The sequence below is a fragment of the Giraffa tippelskirchi genome, chromosome 2 (assembly GCF_054371585.1).
Source record: "Giraffa tippelskirchi isolate mGirTip1 chromosome 2, T2T-mGirTip1v1.2.pri, whole genome shotgun sequence".
Lineage (NCBI taxonomy): Eukaryota > Metazoa > Chordata > Mammalia > Artiodactyla > Giraffidae > Giraffa > Giraffa tippelskirchi.
In genome coordinates, this window is record NC_137276.1 from 33206314 (window position 1) to 33221169 (window position 14856).

The following is a 14856-nucleotide window of genomic DNA, read 5'->3' on the forward strand; positions in this document are numbered from 1 at the left end:
CTCCAGGCAAGAATACTGGAGTGGGTTGCCATTTCCTTACTGTGATATTGAATGTTTGCCTTGGAAATGAACAGAGATCATTCTGTCATTTTTGAAGCTGCATCCAGGTACTGCATTTTGGACTCTTTTGTTGACTATGATGGCTACTGCATTTCTTCTAAGGGATTCTTGCCCACAGTAGTAGATATAATGATCATCTGAGTTCAATTCACCCATTGTAGTCCATTTTAGTTCACTGATTCCTAAAATGTTGATGTTCACTCTAGCTATCTCCTGTTTGACCACTTCCAATTTACCTTGATTCATGGACCTAAAATTCTAGGTTCCTATGCAATATTATTCTTTACAGCATCAGACTTTACTACCATCACCAGTCACATCCACAGCTGGGTGTTGTTTTGTCTCCATCTCATCATTCTTTCTGGAGTTATTTCTCCACTGATCTCCAGTAGCATATTGGGCAACTACCGACCTGGTCAGTTCGTCTTTCAGTGTCCTGTCTTTTTGCCTTTTCATACTGTTCATGGGGTTCTCAAGAAAAGAATACTGAAGTGGTTTGCCGTTCCCTTCTCCAGTGGACCATGTTTTGTCATAGCTCTCCACCATGACCCATCCGTCTTGGGTGGCCCTACACAGGCATGGCTAATAGTTTCATTGAGTTAAACAAGGGTGTGGTCCATGTGATCAGTTTGATTAGTTTTCTGTGATTGTGGTTTTCATTCTGTCTGCCCTCTGATGGATAAGGATAAGAAGCCTATGGAAGCTTTCTGATGGGAGAGACTGACTGTGGGGGAAACTGGGTCTTGTTCTGATAGCTGGGGCAATGCTCAGTAAATCTTTAATCCAATTTTCTGTTGATGGCCAGGGCTGTGTTCTCTACTTGTTGTTTGACCTGAGGCCAAACTGTGGTGGAGGTAATGAAGATAACGCGACCTCCTTCAAAATGTCCCATGCACCCACTGCCGCACTCAGTGCCCCCGACCCTGCAGCAGGCCACTGCTGATCCATGCCTCTGCCAGAGACTCCTGAACACTCAGGGGCAAGTCTGGATCAGTCTCTTGTGGGGTCACTGCTCCTTTCTCCTGGGTCCTGGTGTGCACAAGGTTTTGTTTGTGCCCTCCAAGAGTCTGTTTCCCTGGTCCTGTGTAAGTTCTGGTGGCTCTGTGGTGGGGTTAATGGCGGCCTCCCTCATGAGGGTTTATGCCATACCCAGGTCTGCTGCACCCAGCGCCCCTGCCCCTGCAGCAGGCCACTGTTACTTGACAGTCTGCAGAGTCCTCTAAAATGAAAGAGGCCCAATCCTCCCTATAAAGCTCTGATCATTCAGTTCAGTTCAGTTCAGTCGCTCAGTCATGTCCGACTCTTTGTGACCCCATCAACTGCAGCACGCCAGGCCTCCCTGTCCATCACCAACTCCTGGAGTTTACCCAAACTCATGTCCATTGAGTCGGCGATGCCATGCAACCATCTCATCCTCTGTCGTCCCATTCTCCTCCTGCCCTCAATCTTTCCCAGCATCAGGGTCTTTTCAAATGAGTCAGTTCTTCGCATCAGGTGGCCAAAGTATTGGAATTTCAGCTTCAACATCAGTCCTTCCAATGATCACCCAGGACTGATCTCCTTTAGGATGGACTGGTTGGCTCTCCTTGCCGTCCAAGGGACTCTCAAGAGTCTTCTCCAACACCACAGTTCAAAAGCGTCAATTCTTTGGCGCTCAGCTTTCTTTATAGTCCAACTCTCACACCCATATATGACTACTGGAAAAACTGTAGCCTCGACTAGATGGACCTTTGTTGACAAAGTAATGCCTCTGCTTTTTAATATGCTGTCTAGGTTGGTCATAACTTTCCTTCCAAGGAATAAGCGTCTTTTAATTTCATGGCCGCAGTCACCATCTGCAGTGATTTTGGATCCCCCCAAAATAAAGTCGGCTACTGTTTCCACTGTTTCTCCATCTATTTGCCATGAAGTGATGGGACCAGAATAAACTGGAAAATTCTGAAAGAGATGGGAATACCAGACCATCTGACCTGTCTCTTGAGAAACCTGTATGCAGGTCAGGAAGCAACAGTTAGAACTGGACATGGAACAACAGACTGGTTCCAAACAGGAAAAGGAGTACGTCAAGGCTGTATATTGTCACCCTGCTTATTTAACTTATATGCAGAGTACATCATGAGAAACACTGGGCTGGAAGAAACACAAGCTGGACTCAAGATTGCTGGGAGAAATATCAATAACCTCAGATATGCAGATGACACCACCCTTATGGCAGAAAGCGAAGAACTAAAGAGCCTCTTGATGAAAGTGAAAGAGGAGAGTGAAAAAGTTGGCTTAAAGCTCAACATTCAGAAAACTAAGATCATGGCATCTAGTCCCATCACTTCATGGGAAATAGATGGGGAAACAGTGGAAATGGTGTTAGACTTTATTTTTTGGGCTCCAAAATCACTGCAGATGGTGATTGCCCCCATGAAATTAAAAGACGCTTACTCCTTGGAAGGAAGGTTATGACCAACCTAGATAGCATATTTAAAAGCAGAGACATTACTTTGCCAACAAAGGTCCATCTAGTCAAGGCTATGGTTTTTCCAGTAGTCATGTATGGATGTGAGAGTTGGATGGTGAAGAAAGCTGAGCGCCACAGAATTGATGCTTTTGAACTGTGGTGTTGGAGAAGACTCTTGAGAGTCCTTTGGACTGCAAGAAGATCCAACCAGTCCATCCTAAAGGAGATCTCCTGTGTTTTTATTGGGAGGATGGATGTTGAAGCTGAAACTCCAATACTTTGGCCACCTCATGCGTAGAGTTGACTCATTGGAAAAGACCCTAATGCTGGGAAGGATTGGGGGCAGGAGGAGAAGGGGACGACAGAGGATGAGCTGGCTGGATGGCATCACTGACTTGATGGACATGGGTTTGGGTAGAGTCTGGGAGTTGGTGATGCACAGGGAGGCCTGGCGTGCTGCGATTCATGGGGTCGCAAAGAGTCGGACATGACTGAGCAACTGAACTGAACTGAACTGATGGGACCGGATGCCATGATCTTTGTTATCTGAATGTTGAGCTTTAAGCCAACTTTTTCACTCTCCTCTTTCACTTTCATCAAGAGGCTCTTTAGTTCTTCGCTTTCTGCCATAAGGGTGGTGTCATCTGCATATCTGAGGTTACTGATATTTCTCCCAGCAATCTTGATTCCAGCTTGTGCTTCTTCCACCCCAGTGTTTCTCATGATGTACTCTGATCATTATCCAGGTGTAAAGGTTTTAAACTGAAAGCATATCATGGTGGCCTGAGGTTAAGATGGTGGAATAGAAGGACAACGAGCTCACCTCCCCTTATGTACACATTGAAAATACATTGACATGTGGAGCAATCTCATTGAAAACACCTGAAGAGTGTCAGAAAGTCTCTTATATAACCAAGACTGTAAAGAAGGGTCCATACTAAGTTAGATAAGAAGTGAAGAGAATCAGGACCTGTCCCTCTAGGAGGGGACACAGAAGAGGAGTGCATTACATGGGCTCAGAGAGAGATCCTCCCTGTGGAGGAAACAGATTGAACCACATATTGGGCATCCCAGTCCTTGGGTCTGACACCAGGAAGAGTCCCCTTAGCTGGTTTGAAAACCAGTGGACTAACAGGAGGGCTTTAAGAAACCTAGACTCTGCTTGAGAAAAGTGCGTCCATGCTGTTTACTACTGGAAATGGTGAAGGAGGCAGGCTGAAACTGTCCAGGACCCTGGTCAGTTTCTCATGACCACCCTAGCATGCCAAGCACCCACTCTGGAACCTCTTCCCCTAGTGCAGCTGCCCTCTAGGGCAAAGGCTGCTGTACTAAGGTGAGTGGGCAGTTGTGGAAAACAGAGCTGGGACCTGGCACTGCATCTGAACGGGGCTTATATTCTCAAATATAAAAAAGAAAAACTACTACTTTATTCTGTTACTTGATTGATTTGCTATTGCACTTTGAATAAAATATGAACTCTTTACCATGACCTATGTGATCTGGTCCTTGTCTGCCTCTCCAGCTTTATGGGCTACTACTCCTTCTTCTCCATGTGAGTCTCTTTCTGGACTGGAGGGCTTTGTAATCATAGGTCTCCTCTGCCTGAAATGCTTTTGCTAAAAGTCTTTGCATGATTGGCTTCCGCTTAACTATGGAAGCCACAGATGCCTCATCCAATAGCTATTTTCCCCTCTTCCTCACCACAGAACACTGATTTTATTGAGAGAGCAATGGGTCTATTTAAAATACTTGATCTCCAGCCTCTTTTGTGGCTAGGAGTGATGCAATTCTGGCCAGTGGGATGTAAGTAGAAGTTAATGGGCACAGTCTCCTAGAAAACTTTTTAAAAGAGCTAAACCAGCTGCCTCTTCTACCTCTTCCCTCCCTGTCTGTGTTTTCTTAATGAAAATGACTGTAAGGTTAGAGCCTCTGTGGTTCCCGGGTCAGCAGTCTCGGTATCACCTGGGAACTTGTTACAAATGCAAATTCTCAGGCCCCACCCCCGGTCTCACGGAATCAGTAACTCTGAAGGTCAGGCCAAGCGAAGTGTGTTTCAACAAACTCTTCAGGTGATTCTTATGCATGCTGAAGTTGGAGAGCCACTGAGGAAGAAGACAGAAGGCTCCTTAGCTGCCGCTGCTGCTGCTAAGTCACTTCAGTCGTGTCCGACTCTGTGCGACCCCATAGACGGCAGCCCACCAGGCTCCACCATCCCCGGGATTCTCCAGGCAAGAATACTGGAGTGGGTTGCCATTTCCTTCTCCAATACATTAAAGTGAAAAGTGAAAGTGAAGTCGCTCAGTCGTGTCCGACTCTTAGTGACCCCATGGACTGCAGCCCACCAGGCTCCATCCATGGGATTTTCCAGGCAAGAGTACTGGATTAGGGTGCCATTGCCTTCTCCGGAAGGCTCCTTAGAGATGGTGACAAAGATGGATGAAGACTAATGTACTTCTGACATCACAGAGCTACTGCACTAGAGTTGGACTGCCTCCTCTGCACTTGACAGTTCTGTAATCCCTATTTGATTACGTTACTGTGATTAGGTTTCTGTTCCTTGCAACTGAATGCAATTCTAATTGATAAATCATCTTTTAAATCTCAGCTCAAAACATCTCTGTGGAGAGGCCTTCTCCCACTACTCTGCTTATACCCTCCATCCCCATCAAAGTCCTTCTCCATTACGCCAACATTTTTGTTTCCTTTATAGCACTCATCATACCCTGGAATTATCTCACCTACTTACTCTTTATTTGCTTATGATCTGTTTTTCCTTGTAAGAATGTCTTCACACTGTTCTCTAGCACATACTGAAGTGTCTGGTACATAATGGATACTTTGTAATTATTTGTGGATGAGGCTGCAAAGAGTCAGGTACAACTGAGTGACTGAACAAAAAATTTTAAAATTATACATTACATCTAATATCATGTACTTTTAAAACAGTCAAATGAAAAAACATGGTTCATTACAATCACACAATTTTTAAGAAAAATTTTTAGTTGAGAAATACATACACATATTTAAAAATGAATGTAATACAGAATATAATGCACACTTGCCTATGAAAATTTTTCACCTTACTCTTAAGTTGCCTATCAATTCTAAAACCACAAACAAAATTAACAAAATAGCTATGTAAACATTCAGCATGCACAGAAATGAACTGCATGAGTTCAGCCTTTATTTAGCAAATTGTCTTTCCACAGATATCATTTTGTGCTACCCCAATTGATGTGGGAAACTTGTTAATAACAAAACCTCCTACAGCATTTAAACACAAACATTCAAATAAAAACAATTCTGATCATTTTCTGATGCATGCCAGAAGACATACATAACAAAGTTTTAACCTTGCAGAAAAAACATTCTCTTTACCTACATACCCTTTCTTTCTAGTAATCTTGAGTTTGGTCTGAGACTAACATCCTGCAAATAAATGAGGTCTTCTCTGGCCTCTGCAGGTATACTGGGAGAGGGGATTTAGGCAGAGGGTTCCCTGAGGATGAATTTGGGGTTTTTGCTCTCTGCTTCTCTGGGAGTGATTCAAGGAGCCCCAGTGTTACTACAGTCAGAGAAGTGAATCTTCTTTTTCTTACTTTAACCTCATATAAAATTGCTCTCATAAACCTTTGGAAATCTATCCTTTGATTAAAAAATAAGTTGTTATGTAGCATTTAAATAAACTATTTGAACACTTTTCTCAATGAAGTACAGAACAATCAAATATAATAAAGTACAGTGTTTTCTACTTAGACCCCTATCCACTCTTTCTTGAGGCCCTGGATGGGTCTCCTTGGGGCACCATTGTGAGAGAAAAGCAGCAGAAAGTGCCAGAGGCAGAATGGGGAGCTGCTCATTAAGATAAAGAGGACTCTGAGATTCGGGTAAGACTTTTATCTCCCTTTTTCACAGAATTAGGAAAGAATTTAAGTAGTGTTTCCTCAGAGTCTCTTCTAAATACTTGGAGGTGAAATGACTTTAGGTCAGTAGTATCTAAAGAGAAAACTTTAAAGAAGCCCCCAGAAGCTGTCCTTAACCCAACACGGCATATTTCCTTCTTATTCTTAACCAGTAAAATAATCTTTTATCTCATGGGTTTCTATTTGAATAACTCCTGCCTGGAATTCTATCAGAACCATCATCAAAGTTATCAGCCTCATTTTAGTAATGACAGCATTCTGTAAGGCAGGGTTCTCATTCTTAACTGGTTAAGAGAATTGCCTGGGAAGCTTGTTTTAAATAACGTAGGTTCTGGAGCTGTACTCTCAGAGATCGTGATTCAGTAGGTCCTGGATGGGATGTGGGAACTTGCATTTTCAATAGGGCTTTCCAGGTGATTTTGATGGAGGTAGTGGGGGCCCTCAACTAGAGCAACACTGGCTTTAGAGAGAGGCCAGAATTGCTTCTTTCCCAGAATAAAACCTACTGTAGACAGTGACCCCAGGTGCCAGACTTTCCAAAGGGTCCTCCTTGATGAGGTCTCTGATGAGGAGGTCATTTATACTTGGCCCTAGAAATTCAGGCAGTGAGTCTTGTGCCCAACTCTATAAGTGAGCCAAAAATTGGGCTCATGCTTGTTTGGACTTGAGGATAAACAGAATAATCCCAAGTACCAGAAAACTCTGTCTTCTGGCTGGGGGCCCATGTACCATCTTCTTCTTCTATCTTCTTCCTTTTCACTGATGACGAGCTAATGAAGCCAAATAGACCCACACAGATAATATATTGTTTGGGTAGGGGTGAATGTACACAGCTAGAGCAAATTCTGTCTGTGGAAATTCAGAAGAATGAATTCCAGTTTGATACACAGCATCAATAACTGACTGTACATCAGTGTATGGCATCTGGATAGGAAATCCTGTGATCTAGACCAAAGACAATAATACATAAACCCACATTACAATCATGTAGGTGGTTTGGAATTACTGTATGAAAAGAGATTACAGAAGCCTCAAAGAAATGGAAGTCATAAAATAATAATAATAATAATAATAGTTATCATTTTGTGGGTGTTTACCAAGTTCTAGGGGACTTCCTGGTTGGCTCAGTGGTAAAGAATTTGCCTGTGATGCAGAAGACGCAGGAGACATCACAGGTTTGATCCCTAGGCCAGGAAAATCCCTTGGAAGAGGGCATGGCAACCCATTCCAGTGTTCTTGCCTTGGAGAATCCCATGCAGAGGAGCCTGGCAGGCACCAGTTCATAGGGTCACACAGAGTCGGACACAACTGAAGTCACTGATCATGCATTATGTTCTAGGCACAGTGCTAAATACTTCACATACATAATTAATCCTCAAACAACCCTTTGAGGCAGGTTTTGCTATAACCCCACTTAATAGAGAGAAGAGCAGAGCCAGGTCTGTCTAATGCCAGAGCCTATACACTTAACCGGAGAAGGCAATGGCACCCCACTCCAGTACTCTTGCCTGGAAAATCCCATGGACGGAGGAGCCTGGTAGGCTACAGTCCATGGGGTCGCTAAGAGTCAGACACGACTGAGCGACTTCACTTTCACTTTTCCCTTTCATGCACTGGAGAAAGAAATGGCAACCCACTCCAGTATTCTTGCCTGGAGAATCCTAGGGACAGCAGAGCCTGGTGAGCTGCCGTCTATGGGGTCGCACAGAGTCGGACACGACTGAAGCGACTTAGCATAGCATAGCATAGCATACACTTAACATTCCACATATTTGCACTTTTTCTGCAATGGCAAACTGCCAACAAGGAAACTTCTTGGTCATATAAATGATTTAAAAGAGCATTTTGGAAGAGTTTATTTCACATTGATTCAGTTTATATTTATTGATATCTATAACAGGATTGGGCTTCCCTGGTGGCTCAGCTGGTAAAGAATCTTCCCGCAATGTGGGAGACCTGGGTTCGATTCCTGGGTTGGGAAGATCCCCTGGAGAGGGGAACAGCTACCCAGTCCAGTATTCTGGCCTGGAGAATTCCATGGACTGTATAGTCCATGGGGTGGCAAAGTGTTGGACATGACTGAGGGACTTTCACTTTCATTTCCTCTGATGACAGGATTAAAGGATATGGGACATGGGTCTCATGTAAAATTATCTATTAAAGAATTTACAAAGGACAATCATAAGCTGCTTTCAAGCCTCAGATTGCTTACTTTTCTGATCCTTAAATCTCTTCACGTTCTCTTCCCTTGTGAATGCATAGTACACTATCCTTCCCTAGTTTATTTAATAAATTACACTGCAATTACATGTTTTCTGACATAACAAGCCCATCATCTCTGTGAATGCTCAAGATGTTATCTGTCTCATTTACTGTCATAACCCCAAGTGAATGGCACAATGATTGCCACATGGAATACAAATAATAGTTAACATTTAGTAAGTGTTGGGTACTATGGTTAAGCAACTCACTTAATCCTCACCACACCCACAAAATAGCCAACTATTTTTATCCTTGTTTATCTTGTGCAATGGGGTAAGAACGTATAGAGAAGTTGGGTAATTTGGTCAAAGTTAGTGAGTGGTTGAGCCAGGATTTGAACCCAAGCTGCAGGATTCAGTCTAGATTTAGAATCTGTGTTATTAAACAGCAGATAATTTTACAAAGGAGCTCTAAAACCTTGTCTTAACAATACTTTGCTTATCTATTTACCCCCTAATTCAATTAAAAAGAAAGCAAAACAAAACAACTACCTCCCTATTCAGGAGTAGTGCCTGCAGACCCCACCCTGGCAGCCTAAGTATCAACTTCCAACAGATAGCTTCTTTTCCTCTTTCCGAGGCTTTCTCTAGGGGACATTTTCTGATCTACAGGACGGAAGGGGGAAAGAATATCATTCTTGGGAGGCTGGGGCTTCCAAAAACTACTGCAACAATTCATAGGCAAGAGGAGGCGAGAGGATTCTCAGAACTCAGGATACTGGTAGGGGAAGAAAAGAAGGACTTTAAAATACACCAAATGCCTGCCATGTTTGATTATGGACTTGAATTTGAGAGGCCTTTTTACCATCCAGGATGACGTCAAATGTGCTGGTGAATATACGAGAGGAGGTTAAAATAGAAGTCCAGGCTATGATGTATAAATTTGAGAATAATTTGCATATGGAAGGTATTAAAATTTGCCTGAAGTCCTCTTGCCCAGAACCAAGGACAGGGAACCCGTCCTATTACTACCATCTAGAGATCATTTCTTAGTTTCTTAGTTGCAAGTCATTTCCTTTTGGGCATCTCTTTCCAAAGTTTGTGGTTTGTGTATCATAAAACTGATTCCAAGAAAATGTCATGCAATCTGGTCACAGTACTAGTTATTCACTATATTTGAAAAGTCTCAGTCTATACCTAAGTGGATTTTAATGACATAGCATGTATAACATGAGATCAAGATAAAAGATATCTCAGGGGTTTTTGAGATTACTATTATCTGGCAATTAACATCATAGATAAAACAAATGTCACTAATGCATTAAATCATATACAAACCCAATAAAATTGTAGTAGTCTTTCAAATTCACTCTCTTCTTCAGATGAAACAAAGCTTCCAGTACCAAGTTCTAACTTAGGAAGAATCTGTCGTAAAATGAAACTACACTGTCTATTCCAACGTGTTGGCTGTTTAGGCCGCCATTCCATTATTTTACACTTCAGAGTTCTTTCAATCCTAAGGTAAGAATGCAAAGATCATTTTATGATAAATTACAACTCATTTAATAAATGTGAAAAAAAAGTTTTGTCACATTTACTCAAGTATGAGAATGATACTCTGTGGGGATTTCTCTGGTGGTCCAGTGATTAAGAATCTACCTTGCAATGCAAGGGATGCAGGTTCAATCCCTGGTCAAGGAACTAAGACCACCCCCCCCCAAGTAAAATGCCTAAGAGCTCTGGAACCCGTGTGCCACAACTAGAGAGGCCATGTGCTGCAACCAAAGATCCTGCATGACCCAACTCACACCGCAACTAGGACCCCACACAGCCAAATAAATAAAATAAATGTTTAAAATATATAGTCATTCACAATTTTAAAAAATGATACATTTTTGATGTAGGAGAAAACCAGACCTCCATGGTGACGGATATCTGCCATCAACCACATTAATCTGGTTTGGGAGAGATCAGGCTCTTGCTTGGCTTGAGGAAGCAAGATGCTTCCTGGGGTAGCGAGCAATTAGTTCTCAAAGGCACTTCTTTCTTTCAGTTCCCTGTGTGTAGACAGCTGCCTACTAGGTGTGATTTGCTACCATCTGATTACTGGGTTGGCGTTCCTATTCTCCAAGACCATCCTCTGACATATGATGTCGTGTTTCCAAGAAATGCCTTTATAAAAATCCAGGTATATTGTCTGGGGTAATGTTAGCAGGAGAGGGGTTATTAGATCAGTTAATCCAGCAAGTGGAATTGGGACGAAATGAGCACTGGACTGATCCGTATGATGATCAGTTTTCCCTGATCTGATCATTCCCCCCAAATGTATGCTCTACACAGGCAGGGAGTTTCACCTACCTATCCTGCCTCTGAAACAGTGTCTGCTGAGGAACTGTTCCGCGGAGGGAGAAAGTGGAGCCCAGTGTGAGCTGGTTGGGGGGAAGCCTTTCCTCTGCAGAGGATTATTGTGTGCTGGGCCTCTCCTTTTGGCTGAGTAATAAAGTTAAGTAAGTGGTTTTGAGTTTGCAGAGTCTCAGTCATGGCTACACACCAGAATCACCAGTACAACTCTATCAAAATACTTCACTATCCTCCAGATAGTAGCTCAACAGGTCTGATCCTGGACTCTGGCACCTATATTTAGTTCCAGAAGCAATTCTGATGAAAACTAAAAGTTGGAGACCATTTTCCTAGTGCATTTCTTCCTTTCTTTTTGGTTAAGAGCTGGGAAAGAAGAAGGGGAGTAAGAAGTGCGGGTCATGTGCTAGTGAGAAAAGGGAGTGGCAAAATGCTTTTTGTCCTTTTCTGTTTTGATTAGTTGGTAGCGGCTTACATGCCAGCCTGCTGTGTCAGCATGAGTCACTGGAAGCAGTCAGATCGAGAAGCTTCTGACATATCTGGAGTAGGAGCAATGTCTGCTGCAAAGGCTGTGACACTTTGGGTTTGACTGAGCAACTCCTCAGGAAGAGTGTGTGTGTTTGTGTGTGTGTGGAGTATGTGCATGAGGGTGGCTACCAGGGACAGTACTGATATTTCTACTACCCAGCTCGGATGTTTTTACCACACCCCTGTTGTTCTTTCAAGAAGTGTTAGCTATTGATTATTACTATAAGGCTCAACAGGTGTCTGTGTTGAGAACTTCCCAATAGCAGCCCACAATGTTGTCCAGATGCAACTGTATTTAACTTGGCATGTTTCTTCAAGGAGTATTGTGTATAGCAGAGGGGCTGATTTTTTATGCAAGGGCCAAGAGGCAGACGACTCAATGGAAGTAACTATTTAATCTCCATTTCATGCTTCTGTTGCTGAGTCTAATAGGTATTTTGAGAGACTGGGTTACAGGACTGAAGGGTGGCTGAATGGGAGATTAGGGAGAAAACATGATAATCATAGCATTGAAATAGAGATCATACCTGTTCTTTAGATCTTCTACCATGCTCTTATTAGTATCAGAATAAATTATTTCTTCAGGCTGAAATACAGAAAACTGAAAGTGAGAAAATATTCTAGGGAGGCCATCTTTATATCAGTCACCCCTTGGAGTGCTGATCATAATGGGTGGGGCAACCTAAATCTGTCTCATGTGGCAGAAACACTCAATAATAGGGGCACAAAGCTAACACAGATCACAGTGTTTCCTTTGATTTTAATACTACTTCACCAGGGCAGGGAAGGAGAAATGGATTTACGAAAGATATTTCTCAGGAGACAGATCTGTTTGTTCATTCAAATAAGAATTTGGCATACTTATTCACTCCATCAGATAATCTTTGGAAGTTGTACTGGTCTCATCTGCTTATTAACTTTGACCTTGGAGAAATTACTTAACCGCTTTGAGTCTCGGTCACCACATCTTTTAAAGAGGGACAATAAGAGCATCTACTTCCCTGGGGTCATGCGAAGGTTTTAAAATAAAGTCATACGTGAAAAGCCTGGCACATATTGCTCAACTGAGGTCAGATATTACTGTTATTATTACTCTTCTGACATGGTTTACCCTCCTCCTCCTTTGATTCTTTCAGCAGGCAGCAGCCAGGTCTCCGTGTTCACAGGTATGCATGCGCACATATGCCAGCATATGCACAGAGTCCATTTCCATCTCTGCTGTCTTCAAGACTTTGCTTCAGGCACCCGAGCAACAGCAGCGAGCAAGGCTCTACTGTGATTCCCCATGTTGCTCCGCTGAGCTGGATTTTCTGGGACGAGGAAAAGACTTCTCCAACCCCCTCCCTCCTACCCAAACTCCCTGCAGGGCTCACATAGACAAGAATGGAGGAGTGGGACTGGGTTTAGAGAGTCTTTACTTTGAACATTTATGAGCTGAGAAACAGAGGCGCTGTAGAGACAGGGACAGATGCTTCCCCCTCATGAGTGTAAGGGAGGAAACATTTGCTAGGACTCTAGGTCTCAGAAAATTTCAGGGGTGATTTGAGGAGGCTCAGTCTATCATGTCCTGATCTAAATCAGTGGCTCCCAAAATGTGATGCCCACCCCTCAGCAAAATGTTGCTGAGTCAGCAACCTCAGACCTACTGACTCAGAAACTCTGAGGATACAGCCTAGCAAATTGCTTTTTAACAAGCCCTCCAGAGGGTTATGATGCCATGGTTGGAGAACCACTAGATTAGAGAATATGATCAGACACAGTGAATTTGCCCAGAGTAGAATATGGCAGAAGATGAAATACTGGACAAAGCAAAGTCTGAACCCCAGCATCATCTTGCAGAGGCCACCAACTATTGCAGGCAGGGCAGGTAAACCAAATCCCGACTGCTGTCCTCAATTACTGTCTGCCCCTCCAAAACACTGCCCTGCGCCCCTAACCTGGCAACTCCTGCGGATTAGTTAGACCACCTTCAGGCCTGAAAAAGAGGCTCTTATGTTGACCCAATATGTTTATGGCGTGTTAGTCTAATTCCCATTTGGGCAAAGGCCCCTTTCAGGGAATTCATAACCTTTAAAACTTCAAGAGGATTTCCCTGTTAACTCCATTTCTCTCTCACACACACACTCAAATTTATGTTCTCAATTGTGATTAACAGAAAACAAAACAAAACAGCATTCACTACAGATGGTAGTTTATTCTGGTATGTGTGTGACAAGGCAGAAGATCAAGGGCCACTGGCCCACAGGGAAGAAATCAGTAAAGATGTACGTCAAATGCAACTATGAGTTTTCTGTTTAATTACTCAACTTGACAAAAGGTTTAGTTTCCACTGTCAGTCAGAGTGGCTTTTAAAAATACAATTTTGATTACGGCAGCCCTTGCCTTGGTGATGCTGAATAAAGAATAAAAGCCAAAATCCTGACCAGGACCTCAGCTCATCTCCGGTCACCCCCTGGTAGCAGCCATGCTGGCCTTTCAGCTCTGTGACAGACACTTGGCCCTGCAGGTCTTCATCTGCCTGCAATGCAGGAGACCTGAGTTCGATCCCTGGGTCAGGAAGATCCCCTGGAGAAGGTCATGGCAACCAACTCCAGTATCCTTGCTTGGAGAATCCCATGGACAGAGGAGCCTGGCAGGCTACAGTCCATAGGGTTGCGGAGTCAGACATGACTAAGCGACTAACACACACACAGCAGGCCTTCAAGCCTGCTGTTTCCGCTTTGTGCTGGGACTACTCTCTTCACTAATCTTCATCGAGACCAGCTCTAGCTGCTCACTCCTCTTCACCCTGCTGCTGGTCATCACTTTTTTCCCCAGGAAGCCCTGAAGCTCCCCTTCCCCTCAGGTTCCTGCTCTGTGCTCCCCAAAGCACACTCATTTCTTCTTAATGGCATTTATCTCTCTCTACTCCAAGTGTTTGTTTCCTTCTGTTTCCTCTTCTAGAACACAAGCTCCAAGAACACGGTTGCTGTTCAGTAGCTAAGTCGTGCCCAACTCTTCGCACTCCCGTGGACTGCAGCATGCCAGGCTTTCCTGTCCTTCACCATCTCTCAGAGTTTGCTCAAATTCATATCCGTTGAGTCGGTGATGCCATCCAACCATCTCATCCTCTGTCGCCCCCTTCTCCTCTAGCCCTCAATCTTTCCCAACATCCAACTCTTTTTCCTTGTGGTACCTATACCTAACACAGTGCTGACCCATTGCAGCACTCAATAAATGTTACCTGAATTAATAAGAGAATGGTTAAAAGAAACAAAAATTCTCATTTCTGAATATACTGTTCTCCCCCTAGGAGGCTGCAACCAAATGCTTTGGTCACAACTTTGGGATAGGCAAG

At 43.4% G+C, this 14856-nt stretch overlaps 1 protein-coding gene across 50 annotated transcripts in view; it reads right to left on the minus strand.

Annotated features, from left to right (window-relative positions):
- Nucleotides 1-5661: 5661 nt before the first annotated feature.
- CC2D2B (coiled-coil and C2 domain containing 2B) overlaps nucleotides 5662-14856 on the minus strand; it is a 109853-nt gene continuing 100658 nt past the window's right edge. For 40 of the 50 annotated variants that reach the window (XM_081551650.1, XM_081551512.1, XM_081551628.1 and 37 more), the window contains 3 exons: nucleotides 12047-12105; nucleotides 9972-10149; nucleotides 5662-7377 (listed from right to left, as the gene is read on the minus strand). In XM_081551650.1, the coding sequence (XP_081407776.1) occupies nucleotides 7189-7377; nucleotides 9972-10149; nucleotides 12047-12105 (426 nt within the window). In that variant the 3' untranslated portion in view covers nucleotides 5662-7188. Of the gene's footprint in view, nucleotides 7378-9784; nucleotides 10150-12046; nucleotides 12106-14856 lie in introns of those variants that run through there. The other 10 variants (XM_081551584.1, XM_081551390.1, XM_081551602.1 and 7 more) reach the window with 1 other exon arrangement.